Source organism: Diabrotica undecimpunctata, chromosome 1 (assembly GCF_040954645.1).
Source record: "Diabrotica undecimpunctata isolate CICGRU chromosome 1, icDiaUnde3, whole genome shotgun sequence".
NCBI lineage: Eukaryota > Metazoa > Arthropoda > Insecta > Coleoptera > Chrysomelidae > Diabrotica > Diabrotica undecimpunctata.
In genome coordinates this window covers 122420538-122440755 of record NC_092803.1, presented here as the reverse complement: position 1 = coordinate 122440755, position 20218 = coordinate 122420538, and the positions used below count along the sequence as shown (strand labels likewise).

The window sequence follows — 20218 nt, the reverse complement described above, 5'->3', positions numbered from 1 at the left end:
GCATAAAAACTTTCACATATAGGTACTATTCATTAAAATGTACTGTTAAAGTTTATTTTGTTATTTCAAAAATAAATCAGGAATGCTTTTTGTTGTTATTGAAAAATTATGGATGAAATGAAAGTTTGGAAGTTTTGGCGAAATGGAAAATTTCATAATTTAGTAAAAAGTTTCATTGAATACTTTTTTTTTAAATTGAAATTTTTTAAAAATGTTTCGTTAATTTCTGGGCAGAAAAACAGTATAATACAGAGTTTTTGTGCAAGCAAATACGTATACGTAACGTATCTTTTTGACATATAAGCATGCGCATTAACGGTTGAACTAACGTATCTAGATACGTATTACCTAACGTAACGGGCTGGTACGTTACGTTCATACGCATCCCTATCGAGCCGAAGGTAACCGAATGCGCAAGGAAATCTTACCCGATTACCAAAATTTCAACATCCACATTTCAAAAGCCCACTTGGTACGTGTATTTTTACATTTGTGGTTACTTATATTTGTTTTGATTTTTATAAATAATGGAAAGCAGTAGAAAACGACTTCACTTCAGCAATGAAGATGATTTGTTCTTGTTGAAGGAAGTCGTATGCAAGAACCCTTAACACCATCCAGAAAGGTGGAATTTAATTCAAAAGCGAAAATATTTTTAATGGTATCAAATTAAAGCGGCCACATAGTCGTGCAAGATGTGGAGAAGAAGGGCATCTTCTATGTCTTCGTCTTCTTCATCATCAATAAAGGCACCTACATTTAATATCGCGTCTATCTCAAAAATTAAAAGTTGTTCCAAAAAAATATTTGTTATTTATTTTGAATAACAAAAATAGGGTTAAATGACAAGGACAAGACTGGCACTGACAATTTATTAGTTAATCACTAATTCGGTGAGGGCGACACTATCGTTACGTTACGTGCAGAACAAAAACTCTCAATTTAACGTTCATCTTCTTCGATACGTTAGTTCTTTACGTATAGGGAGATACGTTACGTTAGGTAGTTACAAAAACTCCCTAATTTAATGTTCATCTTCTTCGATACGTTAGTTCTTTACGTATAGGGAAATACGTTACGTTAGGTAGTTACAAAAACTCCCTAATAAAAAGTTATGTGACGGTTTTTCGTTGTGTTGGAACAAACCAATTTTTAATTCAAAGTTATACAATTAAAAAAATAAATACTTTGAATATTGTAAATATCATACATTTTTTTTAAGTTTTAAAATTAAAAATTTAACAATTTAATATATTGAAAATAAAGATTTTATTGTGAAAAAACAAAAAAAAAAGACAGTTTGCAAATCAATGGCATCGAAATTTGTTTAGGCGTGGATGCAAAGTTACCCGTTCGTACTCCTTTCCCACTTCCCCCTAACTACATATTTCATTATGAAATTTTCATGATAGTTTTAAGCCGACGGCCACGGCACCACGCTGTGAGTTTATGCAGCCACCCTCTTAAACCGTAACCAAATCGCCCATTTGAACTGCTCTTCTATAAGCGTCTATATTCTTTGATAGCACACTACCACCACAGTATAGATAACAACCAGTATTCTCACTCTACCGCGGTACCTTTGATCTTTTTAGACAAAATTCGGTGACCTTGACGCCATATTTTCTGGACGAAAACCGTGGACTGGCCCTGCACATATGGACGCGACAGAGCCGACTTTGATTTATTTAACAAAATTGATTTTAATTTCAACCAATTTCAAAACTCTTCTTGCTACTCTTTCATTCTTCGAGAAATTAAAAAAAAAAAAAACTAAAATTGTTTTGCGTTGTATTTATGATTTTGTTTTCTAAAGTTTCACAACTATTTGTTACAGAACTGTCTTATACACTATCAAAAAAAAATCAAAAGGAGAGTTATGCAACAGTTTTTAATAAATATGCTAGTTTTAAAGCTGTATGGTTATAAAGTAGAATAAAATGCAAAGTTTCATTTCAAAATTCAAATACAGAGTTTGAAATCAGTTAATATATTTTAATTATATCTCACTAAAAACACAAGAGGATGTGAACAAAACTCCTAAATATGTATATTGATTAGTGATTGATCTTACCTGTTCATTGTAATAGACTATTTTGACTTGTTATTTCGATATAAACGATTAAATAATGTGTTATTGATGTTTCCAAATAATCATTTTATTATTTTTTCTTTTAGTTTTGTTTTCATATTTTTGAGTAGGGAAATTTCTGTTATTGAATTTTAATAAATAGTACAAACGTACACGGCTAAATAAAGTTGTACAATATTTGAGTGGACTTTGTTTAAAAGGTGACTAAAAGTTATGGTACTAAGTCGAGAAACATGTTTTAATAATATTCGGCTTTACAGCTAATATGTCAAAATTCTTTTGAAAGAGAATGTCAAGTATACCTACTTATAAAGTCAGCAGAATCACCAGTAGGGATTTTTAGATTACCAAATGTGTCACCGGTTCTATTTTTATATACATTAACATATTGATATACAGTTTTAGCCGACAAATTAGTTACACTTTTTGAGTAGCTGTCTGGTATATTATTTTTAAATAATATATTAGGGCTGAGTAAACAAAATTTGCTACACAAAACATTTTTGTAAAACTTTTGGCCCCTTGAAGTACATTAAGAGACATCCTGTTTAAACTGATTACTGAATCTTCTACCTCTTGCCTTTTTTCTAGACTGTAAAATTTGAACATTTATGAAATTAGCTAAATTTAACGAAGGACAAAATTTAGATGTAAGTGCCATGTAGTCTTCAATTGTCACATTATCGACACATTTCTTTTCTGTAGAATGTACAGAATGTTTTCTGAATTTTTTATTTAAATAATGGTTTTCCTTCCATAATTTTATAACTGTACTTCATAGCACAATTTTTCTTTGAATTTTTTCTTACAATCCTTGTTGATGTACATTAGACGTCTAACGGAATCATACAAAGTGCTAAAAGTAGCGTCATCCTGTTAATGGTAAGAATGTATTTGTGGAAATAAAAAATAAATTTTTAAATGAACTTCATTTATTATTACATGTTGCATTAGATATTACATTTATTTGTTTATTTAATAATAACAAAGGTGACAGACCCACTGTCAAAATTAGACAAAAATACATTGTAGATAAATACAATTACAGATAAAAATCAAATATACATGTATAAAACAAGTACACATTAAGTTTACAAAGTATCATTTTGTAGTTTAAAATTTCAGAAGTTAAACAAATTATATCTCATGAGCACTGGTTTGCATGTATGAGAAGTCAGATCATACCTATATTTGAACCATAATTAGTTCTGCGATGAGATATATGGAAATGTAAATTCTGAAGAAGTGAACGGGAAGGAATATGAAAAGAAATTAGCTAAAGCAATTTAGGAGTATGGATTATTCTATAATTAATTGCTTTTGTTCAAATGTGATTTTGAATGATATTTTACATTTTTGTTTACTTGATCTTGATTAATGTCAATATAATTAATTATTAATTAATTAGAAGAAACACTCTAATACATTTTTATGGAATATGATCAGATATTTTAGTTATATCTCACTAAAAACATAAGATAATGTGAAGAAAACCCCTAAATGGGTATATTAATTATTGATTGATATTATCTGTTTATTGTAATAAAAAAGAGTATTTTGACTTATTATATTGTTATAAACAAGTAAATAATGTTTTATTGATGTTTCCAAATAATCAATTTATTATTTTTTCTTTTGGTTATATTTTCATGTTTTTCAGTCTTGAAATTTCTCTTCATGAATTGTAATGAATATTATAAACATACACAGCTAAATAAAGTTATACAATATTTTATTTTAATAATATTCGGCTTTGCAATTAATATGCCAAAGGAATATGAAAAGAAATTAGCTAAAGGAATTTAGGAGTATGGATTATTCTATAAACAATTGCTTTTGTTCAAATGTGATTTTGAATGATATTTTACATTGTTGTTTACTTGATCTTGATTAATGTCAATATAATTAATTAGAAGTAATACTCAATACATTTTTATGGAATATGATCAGATATTTTAGTTACATCTCACTAAAAACATAAGATAATGTGAAGAAAACCCCTAAATAGGTATATTAATTATTAATCGATATTATCTGATCACTGTAATAAAAAAAGAGTATTTTGACTTTTTATATTGTTATAAATAAGTAAATAATGCTTTATTGATGTTTCCAAATAATCAATTTATTATTTTTTCTTTTGGTTATATTTTCATGTTTTTCAGTTTCAAATTTCTCTTCATGAATTTTAATGAATAGTACAAACGTACACAGCTAAATAAAGTTCTACAATATTTTAGTGGAAATTGTTCACAAGGGTGGCTAAAATTTATTGTACTAAATAGAGAAACATATGTTTTAATAATATTCGGCTGTACAGCTAATATGTCAAAATTCTTGTGAAAGAGACAGTCAAGTATACTAATAAAGTTAATAAAATCACCAGTAGGCATTTTTAGATTACCATATGTCTCACCAGTTCTATTTTCATATCCGTTAAATATGAATATACAATAGTATCTCACAAATTGGTTACACTTTTTGAGTATATGCCACATATTTCACAACTATGGAATTCTTAAACATTTTTTTATTAAATATCCACACAAATAGGTTATAAAATTTCAATTTTTCAATTGTCAATATACTTCTTTTCTGTAGACTGTAACTTCTGAAGTTTATTTTTTAAATAATGGTTTTTCTTCCTTAATTGTATAACTGTACTTCATAATACATTTTTTCGGGGAGTATTTATTGATAATTGTTGTGACACTTGAGTTGAACTTGGTGTTACTGGAAGTGTAGTTACATGTTCAGGTTCTCCATGGAATATGTTGTTTTTACCAGGAGTAATAGTAATATCCTGAAGTACAGTTATAGTGGATGGTTTATGTTTAATACTAACATTTTTCTCTATATCCATAGCTGAACTTTTCACTACTTCTAAAAGAAAAAGAGAAAGCTTACATATGTGTTACATCTTAATTATTTATTTTATTTACCTTCATTAATAGGACATCTTGGAAGACATGTTTTGGACTACTGCAGAATAAGTATGATCAAAAGTTGATGAGCCCTCTGTTAAAGGAAAGTTTTTGAGAACTGCAGAAGGTTGTAATCGATTTCTCATATCATTCAGAAACATCTTATTGTCGAAATGAGTACCATAAAGACGATGACTTCTATGTAAACGTTCTGCCTTATTCAATAAATCTTCTCGTCCACATGCCATTAACCAAATTTTTGCCTAAATACAAACATTTTTTTAATACACGATGAAACGTTAATAAATAATATAACATCTTAACATCTGTAATACACAATTTTAATCCTAATTTAACACTCACCTATTAACATCTTTTGGAAAGAAAACAATACTTTTCCTAGAATTATTACAACACTTTGTAGCTGCACAAGTGTGGCAAGGCTTTTTGTTTTTATTTTTGTACATATCGACGTACTTATACAACGTAATTGCGAAATAAAAAATGTATAAAGTTTATTTGTATCTATAAATACACAAAAAGTAAACAAATACAATGGCCTCTATATTATTTATCTATGACAAATGACAATGGCCAATGACCAATGAGAGCCGTCAAATTTTTCGGAGTCCAGAGAAAATGGCGTCGCTGTCTGCGCGAGTAAAATGCGCGAACTTTCGCGCCAAAGCGGAGTGGGAATACTGGTTGTTGTCTATACTGTGCTACCACCACCACCGGTAATTTTATCTATGATAGGAGTGTAAGCATAGAATAACTGAACATACATAGAAGCGACACAACGGTCCAAAAGCGTGTACCATTTTTGTATACGCATGCCCGATTCTGGTTGTTTAACTGTCAAAAACACGTGCTTATTCTTTTTTTCTGGTTGTTTTCGATAGTCCGTAGGCGTCTATGGTAAATACTCGACACAAGAAGTGCATTTAACCATTTATATAATTTATTTATAGTTAAAAGGTTATAGTTATAGTTAAAAGTTTAATTTATATTTAAAATGTCTGGATATATTTGTGCGATTCGCGGATGTTCATCTGTGACAGGAAAAGGAATAAGTTTATTTAGATTTCCTAAGAATAATAACAGGTAATTACTATTGCTTTGTAATTATTATTAGTTATTACATAATAGTATTGGTTTGACTTTCGAACAGTAAGCCGACGTCGACGTGTCTGTTCGAGCTATAAAAAATAAACTTTGGTCTGTCAAGGGATAGTTCAAAATGAAAACATTAAATTTGGTGTCAGTGCTATTTCTTTTATTGAAAGACGCACGTCTCCGAAGGCTCAGGTCAAAAAATCAACAGATGGTGGCCGGGTGTCAGCGCGCTCGAAGACAACAATACGGATATAGTATTTTTAGGAAATAAAAATATATAGAGGGTTTTATACACGAGAATATTTTATTTAAGAGCGTAGGCGCAAAATTTCGGGCGAATCCTGAAAAAACTAATAGGTATTTTTGAAAAATTTAAACGCAGAATGAAAGACCACATTATTACTAAGGGCCAAAAGTCCCCGAAAACTTTTATAATGTTTATTTTAATAAGTTACAGGGGTGAAAAAAAAAAGAGAAAATTTAGTGTGCTTTTTAATTTCAAATATCTCATTCAAAAAAACTTTTTGTTTTTTAGGCCCTCGGTAATAATGTAATCTTTTATTCTGTGTTTAAATTTTTCAAAAATATTTGTTAGTTTTCTCGGAATTCCAAAAAAATGTTAAAAAGCATTGGCCCGAAATTTTGCGCCTACGCTCTTAAACGAAACAAAGAAATTACTAAAATGCTCAAACTAAAAATTGTTGGAAACATAATTAGACCGATAATTGGGAAAATCTTAAAATTACAACAGAACAAGACTTCAAAATTGCAAAAACATGGTTGCAAATAAACAAACTTACATTAAATTATGAAAAAACTAAATAGGTACTCATCTACTTTTTGATATAATACAAAAGTTGTCTGCCAATTTTTAATTCGTTAAATATTATAAATAAAAAAGATCAAATATATGGATCGAAGTACATAAAATATTTAGAAGTTTTAAATGGGAATTACAAATAAAAAATATTAAAACTTTATTTTTGTTACATATCTCAATATTTAGTGACATTTTTGTGACTTAGTCAGGAGAAAACTAAATTTATTAAGATTAGATATTGACAAAAGTTAAATAGTTCATTACTTACAATATACTTAGAATATACTAATACTCTTATAGTTGTAAGTAATAAAGTATTATTTATAAATACAGAAAAAGTTCTTTGTTTAAAATTTGTTCTGTTAAAAATTTGTAGTGCCAAAGTGTGGATAGAAGCTTGCTGACGAGAAGATTTGTTATTCAAATGGATTCACTTTATAATAATTATAGGATTTGTGAACTGCATTTTGAAGATAATGTTATTGTAAAAGAAAATAGAAGAAAAACATTGGCGCATGACGCAGTACCTTCAATGATCTTTGTTATTTATATTTAACGAATTAAAAATTGGCAGACAACTTTTGTATATAGTAAAAAGTAGATGAGTACCAATTTAGTTTTTTTATAATTTAATGTAAGTTTGTTTATTTGCAACCATGTTTTTGCAATTTTGAAGTTTTGTTCTGTTGTAATTTTAAGATTTTTAGTAATTTCTTTGTTTCGCTTAAGGGCGTAGGCGCAAAATTTCGGGCCAATGCTTTTTAAATACAATCATTTTTTTCGAATCCTGAGAAAACTAACAAATATTTTTGAAAAATTTAAACACAGAATGAAATATTACCTTATTACCGAGGATCGAAAGTCCCTTAGAATAAACAAAAAGTTTTTTTGAATGAGATTTTTGAAATTAAAAATCACACTAAATTTTCTCTTTTTTTTTTTTTCACCCCTGTAACTTATTAAAATAAACATTATAGAAGTTTTCAGGGACTTTCGGCCCTCAGTAATAATGTAGTCTTTCATTCTGCGTTTAAATTTTTCAAAAATACTTATTAGTTTTTTCAGGATTCGAAAAAAATGAATGCATTTAAAAAACATTGGGCCGAAATTTTGCGCCTACGCTCTTAAGAATTTATATTGTAAAAAATTTTGAATAAAATCCTTTATAAAAACGTATATGAAAAACCCAGTTGGGCTATGTTGCATTGACAAAACGTTTTCGGAATAAATATTCCATCATCAGTGTCCTAAAATAGTATTTAACCACTTAATTAAAAAGAACATGAAAAGATTTAAGTTTTGACTAAGGTTAATGTAAAAGTGTGGTTAATACTTACAAGTTAATACATGGATGTAGCCACTAAATATGTGGGTAAAAACCCTTTAAAAATCATTAAATAAGATTTGATTTACATTATGTCTAATTTACAGTTAAGATGTTAAAGTTACCGTTGGATTGGTAACATGGTGACATATTGTGTGATATGCCCACTGACTATTAATTTAATGGTTGTTAGCTGTCATTGGCGGCTTGGCCACGTAACTTGAAAGGAAGGACTGTCGCTTCTCTGTGTTCGGTTATTCTCTGGTGTAAGTGTAACCACTGGTAACCTAAGCACAGTATATAGATATATGACATATGACATATAGACATTTTGTGATGCAAATGGCGGTAAGAGAAGAGCAAAGAGGTTAACGTGAGTTAAGCTTTGAATTAATAAGAAAGATTTATGTGCAAAGTGAATTAGTTTTTTTTAAGGAAAATGGAACTGGAATATTCAGATGTTTCCGCTGAGATCAAAGGATCTTTGACGCCAGGAAAATTGAAACTAACAGAACAAAATATTATCTTCAAAAACAGTAAAAGCGGTAAAGTACAACAAATACCATCTTCAGACTTTGATGTAGTAAATTTTCAAAACTTTGCTGGTACTTGGGGTATCCGTTTATTTCTCAAAAATGGTACTTTACATCGATTTGTAGGTTTCAAAGATTCCGAAAAAGATAAAATTGCAAAGTTTTTTAGTAATGCCTACAAAATAGAAATGTTGGAGAAAGAACTAAGTACAAAAGGTTGGAATTGGGGTACAGCTAAATTTAATGGATCAGTTTTAAGTTTTGATGTAGGTTCTAATAGTTCATTTGAAATACCTCTTAATCATGTATCACAATGTACAGGAGGAAAAAATGAGATTACTATGGAATTTCACCAAAATGATGATGCACCAGTGAGTCTCATGGAAATGAGGTTTTTCATTCCAGCGAATGAATTAGCTGGTGATGTAGATCCAGTTGAAGCATTCCAACAACAGGTAATGGATAAAGCCAGTGTTATCAATATATCTGGAGATGCTATTGCTATATTCAGAGAAATCCATTGTCTTACTCCAAGAGGGCGCTATGATATTAAAATATTTAATTCATTCTTCCAACTTCATGGTAAAACATTTGATTACAAAATTCCAATAACTACAGTGCTCAGATTGTTCCTGTTACCACATAAAGATAGCAGACAGATGTTCTTTGTAGTTAGTTTAGATCCTCCAATTAAACAGGGCCAAACTCGTTATCACTTTTTAGTGTTTCTCTTTAATCAAGATGAAACATCTATTGAGCTTCCATTTACTGAAGAAGAACTAAAGGAAAAATTTGAAGGAAGGTTACAAAAGGAACTTAGTGGACCCACATTTGAAGTTATGAGTAACATTATGAAAAATATTATCAACAGAAAACTTACAGGACCAGCTGATTTTATAGGTAATCATTCATTTTTTATTGTACTGTAATATATTACTATTGTATAGGAGATAAATCAATCCTCACAACCTTAAGTAAGTTTTTCATTGTTGTAGAATTTCTTAGCTACCGGTTTTGAGGCTTACAATATATACCTCATTATCAAGCCACAGTATATAGGTCTTTGTTTTAACAAAAACTAAATCTAAAAACAACATGAACCAAAAAATAAATACCTACTACAAAACAAGAGTTAAAATCAAAATTGAATTAATCAAGCAAACAACTAATATAATATTTGTAAATATAAATTTGTAGTAACCCAATATAAAAGTGCTTTAAAATCACCAGTTGTCTGGCCTCTTTAGTGCCTGAATGTATGGTAGGAAATTATCTTTGATTTATGGGTGTACATATTTAAATTTTAAATGAAAGTTTAAACTTTTTGGAGTGATGTATGTCATTACATGATAGTTGATTTTTATTGCTGGTGAATCTTCTGATTTTAATTTAAACTAGAAAAAAATATACCTTTACACCTTTTCATATTCATCAATTTTATCTCCAGTCTTTATAATGTCACTTATTTTATTGGTGAGTCACCACTGTTTGTAACAAAAAGACAGTATTCACAAATAAAAACCATAAACCGATCTTAAGTATTGATTATCTAGGCATGCTGAACCAGTCTGCCAAATACTTAATCAGTAATTGTTCCTGAATGATGATCTTCACTCATCACAAAACATTAAGTTCTTTATTTTAATCTTAATGCTTTAAAATTTTTAGTACATATTATTATTTTGTTATGATTTTTATATGTTGTAATGTTTGATATACATTTGATATATGCTTGGTAATTATGTTGTTTCTACAATATTTATGTGTATCCTCTTAAGTTTTTGTATTTTATTTTATTTATTTTTGATATTTTTTGTATGAAGTTAATGTTCAATATACTTTTTAGTATATCTTTAATATGTCTGACTCTTATTTATTGTTTATATTTGTAGGTCATTCTGGTACGCCAGCAATCAGTTGTTCCTACAAAGCTGCAGCTGGTTTGTTATATCCATTGGAAAGGGGCTTCATCTATGTTCATAAACCACCTATTCATATTAGATTTGAAGAGATTGCTTCTGTTAATTTTGCTAGAGGTGGTGGAAGTACAAGATCTTTTGACTTTGAAATTGAATTAAAGTCAGGCACTGTTCACACTTTTAGCAGTATAGAAAAAGAGGAGTATGGTAAGCTGTTTGACTTTATTACCAAAAAGAAGTTGAACATTAAAAATAGAGGTAAGAATGATAAAACTTCATATAAAGATGACTTTGGAGACTCAGATGAAGAAGCTGCTCCTGATGCATATCTGGAAAGGGTTAAAGCTGAAGGCCAAGAAAGGAATGATGATGATGACGACGAAGATGAAAGTACAGATGAAGATTTCAATCCAGGTCAAGATGAAAGTGATGTTGCTGAAGAATATGATAGTAATCACAGCAGCTCTTCTGAAGATGAAGATGAAGAAGGTGGAGGTGGTGGAGATAGTGATGAGAAAAAGAAAAAGAAAGAAAAGAAGGAAAAAAAGAAAACAAAGACAATTTCAGAAAAACCAAGAAAGAAACGTGAGAAAAAAGACAAATCAGATAATAAACCAAAGAGAGCAACTACTGCTTTTATGCTTTGGTTAAATGCTACCAGAGAAAAAATTAAGGAAGAAAATAAAGGAATCTCAGTAACTGAAATTGCAAAGAAAGGTGGAGAAATGTGGAAAGAATTAAAAGACAAATCAGAGTGGGAAGAAAAAGCTAAGAAGGACAAAGAAAGATATGAACAAGAAATGAAAGAATTTAAAGCTTCAGGAGGTGACACATCAAAAGAAAATAAGAAAGCACCAGCAAAGAAGGATAAGAAATCTCCTGCTAAAAGGGCCAGTTCACCTAAACCTGCAGAAGGAAAGATAAAAAGTAAGGAATATATTGATGATTCAGATTCTAGTAGTGATGATGAAAAGACTAAGAAAAAAAAGGAGGACTCTAAATCTAAAAAAGATGAAAGTAGTGAGGATGAGAAAGATAAGAAAGATGCAAGTAGTGAAGATGATATTAAAGATGAGTCAGAAAGTGAAGAGGAGAGAGGAAAGAAGAGAAAGAAAGAAAGTGATGATGAGAATGAAGATAGTGATTAAAGAAATGTTGCATAAATTTCAGGATATTCGTTTTAGTATTTTTTTTAAGTAATAAAATATTTGTATTAGTTATATCTTTTATTTGAATAGTATAGTAAGTTTAAAGCTTTTTCTTCTGAATGAATGATTGGATTTTGATGTTTTTTTCTTATAGGTCTACCCATATATGGGGTGTAAAAATAAAGTTTTGTTTTTTCATCGTTTTTTGCAACACCCTGTGAAATTTATTAGAAAAACGCTACATTTTATTAATATTTTAAGATAGAAAAATTATCTCGATATCTCTATTATCAAAGATTATACAGAACTTTAAATGTAACAAGTTTTTATTAATATTTAAAGCAAAGAAAACATTACTTACATAACTTTATTAACATTTAATACAAATAAAGCATAAGAAAACATAACCTAAATAATCTTTAACAATTCCCCCAAAAACACTTAGTAACAAGTATTTCCACCTCTACATCTAATTACTTCTTCACAGCAACGAGGCATACTTAAAATCAAGCAGCGTATTTGGTCTTGATCAATTGCATCTCAAACTTCTCTCACCATAACTTCTATGTAGTCAAAGACAGGTAGTGGTTATCAGCTTCTGAGTTGGCGATCAATAATATCCCACAAATTCTCTATGGAATTGAGATCAGGGCTGAAGAGTGGCCAGTTCATGGTTTATATTCCAACCTCGTCCGAATATTTACGGACCACACATGCAATATGTGCTCAAATGTTATCATGTATTAAGAGAAAATTATTTCCTATGTAATCTCTTCGTAAAGTAACAAGGTCTGTTCGCGCAGTATGAGATATTCCTCCCCAAACCATTACAAATGCGCCAATCTCAGTAACTTTATGTTTGTCTCTTTCTTTTTCTGATCTTGAAAGAATTTTCTCTTTTATCTGGTTTTTGTTTCGCTTGTAAACTTGGTTTATCGTCAGCATTATTAGAGAATGTACATTCTTCACACTGGTCTTTCTTGGGCTGACAGGAGATATTAAAGTCTATCACAAAAATGTGATCATGCATTTGGTGTGGAATATATTGTTTATCTTCAGAAACACATTTATTAACATAATTTCGGTGTAAAGCAGCAATGGTAAGACCGCCTTCTATATATTCGCGTTTAGAACGAGATTGTCATAGAGATGGATTAATCTGGTGATGATTATTGTGTCTTCCTCTAAGATCTTCATCCTGAATGCCATTGACAGTACAGTTGTTGTTCTTTTTCACAACAGTTCTGATCGTTTTCTCGGAAATATCTAGGGTATTCATGAAGAATATTTTGCATACTCTCTTACGTTCAGTACCTAAAGGCAAATGTATGCGTTGTTAAAATTTTTGCGTGTACTGTCAACGCGTATAATATAACGATACTTTGGTACAATATAGACTTTTTATTAGATATCAGAGCTGGGAACAAATTAATTACAATTAAAAATTGAGTATGCACTTTACTTAAAAGTGAATGTAATTAATTTCCCTCTGTAGCTGTGATGTGATCGTTATATTTTCTTTTTCGAGATAAAAATGTGATTACTTTTCACTATGGTATTAAGAAGCCTAAACAAAATAAAAATACAATCAGTCCCATTAAAAATAACTGATACAGAAAGCGAATCAAAAAGGATTTTTTGTTTACGGACTGTAAATTCAAGTAAATGATTCATTGTAAAATTCAAGTAAAATTGCTTGCTACATATTTCTATTATGAACTAATTTGATGAAGAGGAAGACATAGTAAAATATATTAATCCATAAAGACTGAGATAGTATAAATATTACATAATACCAGATCATTTAATTTTTAACTATCAACAAAAATGTAATATAATACCTATGATGTACCAATTTAATGGTAATATGATATTCACAGATATAGCCGCAATAATTTCTTTGTCGATAAAATTGTTTAGATAATTATTATATTCCGACTGACACAGCAGAGCAGTAAAGTATTATACATAAAGATGGTGTTAAAGATATTTTTATTTAAAGATATTTAAAGTTATAGCGTAGGTATTTGATAAAATTACTGTTTACACAACTTGGCAACTCAGCCAATTGATATAATGATAGAAAACTGCAATTTATGTTAGGGTTTGAAAATATTACAGAGTCATCATGTAGAAATCTACGATTAAGTTAAAAAAATTACCACAGTAGTATGCCGCAGTAGAGCCATCTCTAGGATCAGAAACAAATTAATCGATCCACGAAAACTACATCAGCTAAAGTAATTGCCTGAACACATTCATCTCGGCTCAAGATTTCTTGAAATAAATTCCATTTCTACTAACATACGCAAAATAGCAAAAAAATTTTGAAATGTAAACAATATTGACAGTCTACAACTGACCTGTCAAATTGTTTGATTTTTCATAGCCAACTAACTGCTTCCATTAATGACTATTACATTTCGATAAAATCACGTTACATTTTGAATGTACTTTTCTTTTTTGATAATAAAGATATCAATGATTTTTTTACGAAAAAATATTGAAAAAAAAATGGAGCGTTTTAGAAATATTAATAAGATGTAGCGTTTGCTTTTAATAAATTCCACAGGGTGTTACAAAATAAGATGAAAAATCAAATTTATTTTTAAACCCCTATATGGGTAAAACGTGGACATTTCCCAGAAAACATTAATACAGTAATTACTTAGAAATAGTTATCGAAATCCAATTAAGGATACAAAAGAAAAATAGCTTAAACATTATGGTAGAGTTGAGATGGTGCGTTAATTTTGGAGAGTAAAAAATCACGTAATGCTTTGAACATACTTTTCTTTTTTGATAATAGAAATATCGTGATGATTTTTTTACGAAATTGTGGAGAAAGAATAAAGCGATCTCGAAATATTAATAGCATGTCGCGTTTGTTTCTAATACATTCCACGGCGTGTTGCAAAATTAGATGAAAAACACAACTTTATTTTTACACCCTGTATATAGGTAAAACGTTGACATTTATCAAAAAACATTAATATAATAATTAAATAGAAATATTCCCACAATGTGAAAAATAAATCATTGAAATCCAATTAGGGGTTCCGAAGAAATATAGTTTGTCATAATAATCATATATATATATATATATATATATATATATATATATATATATATATATATATATATATATATATATAATATATATATATATATATATATATATATATATATATATATATATATATATATATATATATATTGTCATAATCAGTTAACTGAGACAACAAAAAAAATTACAAATAATTCTTATTGGTACTCATTGTGTGGATACCAGTATTATGAAATGTTAACTACAAATTTCAATGGTTGTGGGAATAACAAAGAAATATTTGGAAATATTAAATGTTTCAAATAATAAGGGAAGTATTTAAAATTAACCCTTCACTGCATTATATTTAAAATCAACATACTAAAAATAAACATTTATTTTAATAGCAGATAAAGATGAATTCATTTGTGCTTGATGAACTCCACTAACCATGCAGTATTAATCAGCTTAAGTAGACTAAACAATCATAGATGGTGTTGGTTACCAGTAGGTTTTTTTTTTCTTCATTTATGAGGGGGGTTGGTCCAAATGTTCGAAACATACCTCAGTCCTAGAAGGTGGGCAGAACCGCCTTCCAGCCTCGGTTATGCAGGACTCCTCCAGCGTGGCCACGATGATATCCGAGGCCGCGCACTAGGGTTGTTCGGACACCATCGCCGTCAATGCCAGAGACCTACCTGCTAAAAAAACACCCTCAGCGGTGAATTACCGGCCAGATCGCCCTGATTGGGACGCAACATCAGCACGGCATTCACCCGATCTTTCATTCACGCACAATTCTCACACATTCTAGCACTTTCCCAATACGACGGAATTCTTCACTCCCTCTATTCCTCCCTGTTCATGTTCAATCTCACCCTTCTCATTCTGCATTATCTTCTTTCTTGGTCCTGGGCACCCTGCCTACCTTCGGTTCGCCTTTCTTCTTGTTCCTTTCTTTCCAATGTTCTCCTCACATGTCTCTGAACTGCTCTCCACGGATCTGACGACCTAAGCATCTCCTCCACCAGTTCAGTGACTGATTGCACCCTACTTCCTAGCTCGCTCTCAAGCAGGCTCCTTTCACCTATCCATCTATCGCATACCAATAGAGTGTGTGAGACAGTGTCCGATATTTCACAATACAGGCATTTGTCATTTTCTGCCTTTCCAAATCTGTAAAGGTATGCCCTAAAGCAACCATGTCCTGTGAGCATCTGCGTCAGGAAATAATCCAAACGCCGGTGCCCGCAATCCATCCATCTTCTCAGATTAGGAATCAACGACTTCGTCCACTGCGCCACCCTTCTCATCTCATTCCATTCCTCTTGCCACACCATTATGGACCTTTCCCTTTCTTTTTTTTTTAAACGTTCTGTTGCCATGTCTTCATTTCTTCTGTCGTATATTCTTCTTCTTTCCTTCACTAGCATGTGCATCGGAATACACCCGGTGATAACTCCTAACGCCTCGGCAGAGACTGTTCTGTATGCACAAGCCACCCTCAATAGACTCTTCCTATCTGCTCGGGTGAGCTGCTTTCTGTACGCCTTTGTTAAAACTGCAGAACTCCAGACAGGCGCAGCGTAGAGGACGATCGATTGCGCAACAGAATGAAGGGCCCTCCTCTCAGTTTTGGGCCCTCCAATGTTGGGGATGATCCCTCCCAATGCGGCGGATGTCACCGCAGCTCTTTGAGTTACCGCTTTTACGTGCTCCCCCCACTTTCCGTTTTGACTCAGAGTCACCCCTAAATACCTCACGCACTTCTTTGGAACCACTCTCTTTCCTGCTTATTCAAATGTTATCCCGTCCCTTTTCCTTGGTCCCTTGAGAATTATAGCCTCGGTCTTACCCGCAGCCAGTTCTAGCTCATGCATTTTCATCCATTCCTCGACTTGGTCGCATGTACGCTGTGCACCAAAGATAAGGTCCTCCCTGTCCCGCGCCATTACCAGCATAGCAAGGTCCTCCGCAAATGCGAAAGGGGTTACACCCTCTCCGTATTGTTGGCTCACAACCCCGTCATATGCCAAGTTACCACAGCGTGGGTCCTAGGACCGACCCCTGCGGCACTCCAGCCGCCACGTCAACCACTACTTTTTCTACCACAATTTTCCTCTCTGACAAATAGTCGGAGACCAAATTTATCAAGTACCTCGGACACCTTCTCTCTCGTAGAGCATTCATTACCTCTTTCCATTTTAATCTGTTGAACGCATTTCGGACGTCAAACAACAGTAGGATTGCCCACCTCTTGTTATCTTGTTAACCCCCACCCCGCGTAACTCCCGGAAGACTTTCATCAGCGCATCCACCGTGCTCCTGTGCTTTCTGAAACCGTACTGCCTGAGTGACAGCCCGCCTGACTCTTCAATCACTGTGTCTATTTGCCCTCTTAGGAGCCTCTCGTATAATTTACCTATGCACGACAAAAGGCAAACAGGTCGATACTTGTCTTCCCCCTTTGGGAGTAGCACGAGCCTCGAGATCTTCCAATTTGCCGGAAATCGCTGAGTTTCAAGCAGTACATTAATGTGGTCCAAAAGCCACGTTGGCTCCATACTGCCAATGCGTTTCACCGCTTCTGGTGGTATTCCATCGAGTCCCGGAGCCTTTCGTGTCTTTAGGGCACTCAACGCTTCGTTGAGTTCGTCTACGGTAAAAGGTACAGCTCGCCCAGCTTCGGCGTCCCACTGCACTCCATGCCAATGGCCGGGTGGAAATAGCTCTCTGGTAACCTCAAGCTTCCTGTCCAGCGGCATCTCATACAGAGGGTACAGCTTGAACTGGTTCATTACGATTTTGTACCCCTGACCCCAAACGTCCTCATCCAACTTATCACACAGTTCTCTCCAGTACCTCTTCTCGGCTCGGATCTTCCTATTCAATTCCTTCTTTAGCACGTTGTATATTATATCCATTCTGCTAGCTTCGGTTACTTCTCCTTTACCTCTTGCCCTCGTAGCTTGTCTTCTGATGGCAATGCATTCCTTTCTCTTATTGGCGATCTTTTCGCACCACCAATAAGGCATTTTTCTTTTTTCATCTACCCTGTTTATGCAATTTCTCATAGTCTCTCTTATTATTGATTTAAGTCCTTCTGCCGATGGCGGTTGGCATCTTCTCCCCTCTATCAACCATCTAGAATACTCATCAAACGCTAACCAGTCCGTTCTATCTCCACCTCTGCTTTCTGTTTGGTTCGCTGATGACTCCACGTTGGTAGTCCCTACTCCGAGGATCGAAAAGCCAATGTAGCGGTGTTCTGTAGCAGTGTCATCCGGCAGAACGGTCCAGTCTCGAATTTTTCTCACCGCATTCTGTGTGGCACAGGTGATATCGATATATGAATGCGAATTTCCTCTCACGAACGTTGGTTCCCGACCATTATTTAAGAGAACTAAGTCCAGAGTTCCTATCCATTCAATAAGCATTTGACCGCGAGAGATAATCCGCAGATATATGACCTTCCTCGTCACAATTAAAGCATTTTACAGTGTTACTTTGACACTGGGATTGCACATGGCCCTCCATCCCACATTTCCAGCACCCCCTTTTGCTTCCCCCTCACAGTCTCTTGCTATGTGGCGTGTGCTTGGCATCTATATCATCGTGTCACCTTCACCATCTCCTTTACCGTGACGTGTACCATCCTAATCTTTATTCTTTCTGCCACTAAAAGTCTTCTGGCTATGTCCTCATCCACCTCCACATAACAAATTCTACTTTCTCCCCTATTTGCCCTTATTTTTCCAACTATTTCACATGCTTCCTCCCTACCAGCAAATTTCTCCACCGATTCGACGATGTCTTTTTTTGTTGTTTTGATGCTACTAAATTCTTGACTTGTTCCGCCATTTTCCTGCCTCCATCTAATTCCCGGACCACATCTTCTTGACTGGTTTGTCTAACCTTGTTTATGACGACATCCTCTCTCTTTTACAAGTTTAGCATAGGGCTTGTCCTTCGGTTTTGTGATAATTACCATCCCTTTCTTTTCTGTGGCTACTATTTGCCTTTCCTTAAACGTTTTGCTGTATATCGTTGCCGTTATCTTCTTTCCTCTTGCTGCCCACTCTAGCACTTTTCTTGATTTTGCCACTCCTAGTGCTGCTATCCCTATCTTTTCTTTATCCATTCTTTCCATACGGTCGAATAGTTTCCTGGCTGCTGCCAAGAATTTAACAGCCATTGGTTCTTCTCCTCTCCTTTGTTTCAGCTTGTGGACAAATTTTTTTGATGCCCTCTCTCTCCCATTTTCCTCCACTATACATGTTATTTGAGGCATAGTCCCAATTCCTCCAGTTTCATCTTCTTCCACGTATAATCCGGGGAGGTCTGGGTACCTTGCACTAAAATCCCCATTCACTCTGCGTCAGCAGCATCCTCTGTTACCAAGATTTCCACATCGTCCGCTGCCTCCAAAATTCCTTTTTCACAGATGGTTACTTTATCATAAACCTCCTCTGACCATTCTTGATCTACTACTTCACTTATTTCCTCGGTGCTTTCTGCCGTATTCATTTTCTTATATAGTTCCTCAATCCTTTTTCTTTGTAATTCTGGGTCCTCTTCCCAATTTACTTCTACCTGTGTCCCTACGCACCTCGTAGTTGTTGCTACAGTTATTTTTGTTTGCGTCCCTATTGTTGTTACGCATCTTCTTATACCTTTCCTTTTTTCAATATCCTCTGTAGCACTATACATTAACTCTCTAATGTTTCTTTCCATTTCGCACCAAATCTGCCGTACCTTTGCGGCACCCTGTTTGATCTCGTTCTTTGTATTTACCACCGCCTTTGTTAGGTTCACTAACTCGTCGATGCATCCCTTCATTTTTGACATTCCTTTCTCTGTTTCACTTCTTTTTAAATTGATCTTACTTTCATTCTTATTTCAACCAGCTCCTTTCTCTCCGTGCGATTTCCTTTTCTTTTTTCTATTAGTGTTGGTCGTCCATTCACTCTCGTCATTACTAGCCCCCGTTTCGTTTTCACTGCCATTCTTCTCCAGTGTTTCACCTATGTCCTCGTTTTCCCCTTCGTTCTTCTCCGTTTGCTCAACATTTTTCTCCCCCCGACTGCCCTTTTCTTCCTCTTCCGCTAATGTCGCCAGCCTCTCTTCGCCTATATCCTCCATAGACTCTTTTACCCCTATGCTTACCTTCTTTTTTATTAAATATTTTTCCATTTTTCTTCCCACGAGTTGGGTCGATTCTTCGGTCCAGCGGGGCAGTGCGCCCATACTCCGCCAAGGCTACAATCCCCTTCGGTTCGCCTTCTCCTTAGGGCAT

At 33.2% G+C, this 20218-nt stretch overlaps 1 protein-coding gene and 1 long non-coding RNA gene across 2 annotated transcripts; one reads left to right on the top strand and one right to left on the bottom strand.

Moving 5' to 3' along the window:
• Positions 1–2973: 2973 nt before the first annotated feature.
• On the bottom strand, positions 2974–5730 carry LOC140431367 (uncharacterized). Its single transcript, XR_011949661.1, has 3 exons — positions 5380–5730; positions 5035–5279; positions 2974–4975 (listed from the first exon to the last, which is right to left on the bottom strand). It is a non-coding gene; the product is annotated as an uncharacterized lncRNA (long non-coding RNA).
• Positions 5731–8600: 2870 nt separating this feature from the next.
• Positions 8601–11944, top strand: Ssrp (structure specific recognition protein). Its single transcript, XM_072519311.1, has 3 exons — positions 8601–8649; positions 8701–9709; positions 10702–11944. The coding sequence occupies exons 2-3, from the start codon at positions 8716–8718 to the stop codon at positions 11874–11876; spliced, it is 2169 nt and encodes a 722-aa protein (XP_072375412.1). The 5' UTR covers positions 8601–8649; positions 8701–8715; the 3' UTR covers positions 11877–11944.
• The last annotated feature ends 8274 nt before the right edge of the window (positions 11945–20218 follow it).

What these genes read in the sequence shown, in the direction of transcription:
- Ssrp (XM_072519311.1), top strand. Translation starts at nt 8,716, where the DNA reads ATGGAACTGGAATATTCAGATGTTTCCGCTGAGATCAAAGGATCTTTG. An exon ending in AGGACCAGCTGATTTTATAG is followed by an intron (nt 9,710 to 10,701) that starts GTAATCATTCAT and finishes TTATATTTGTAG; the next exon opens with GTCATTCTGGTACGCCAGCA.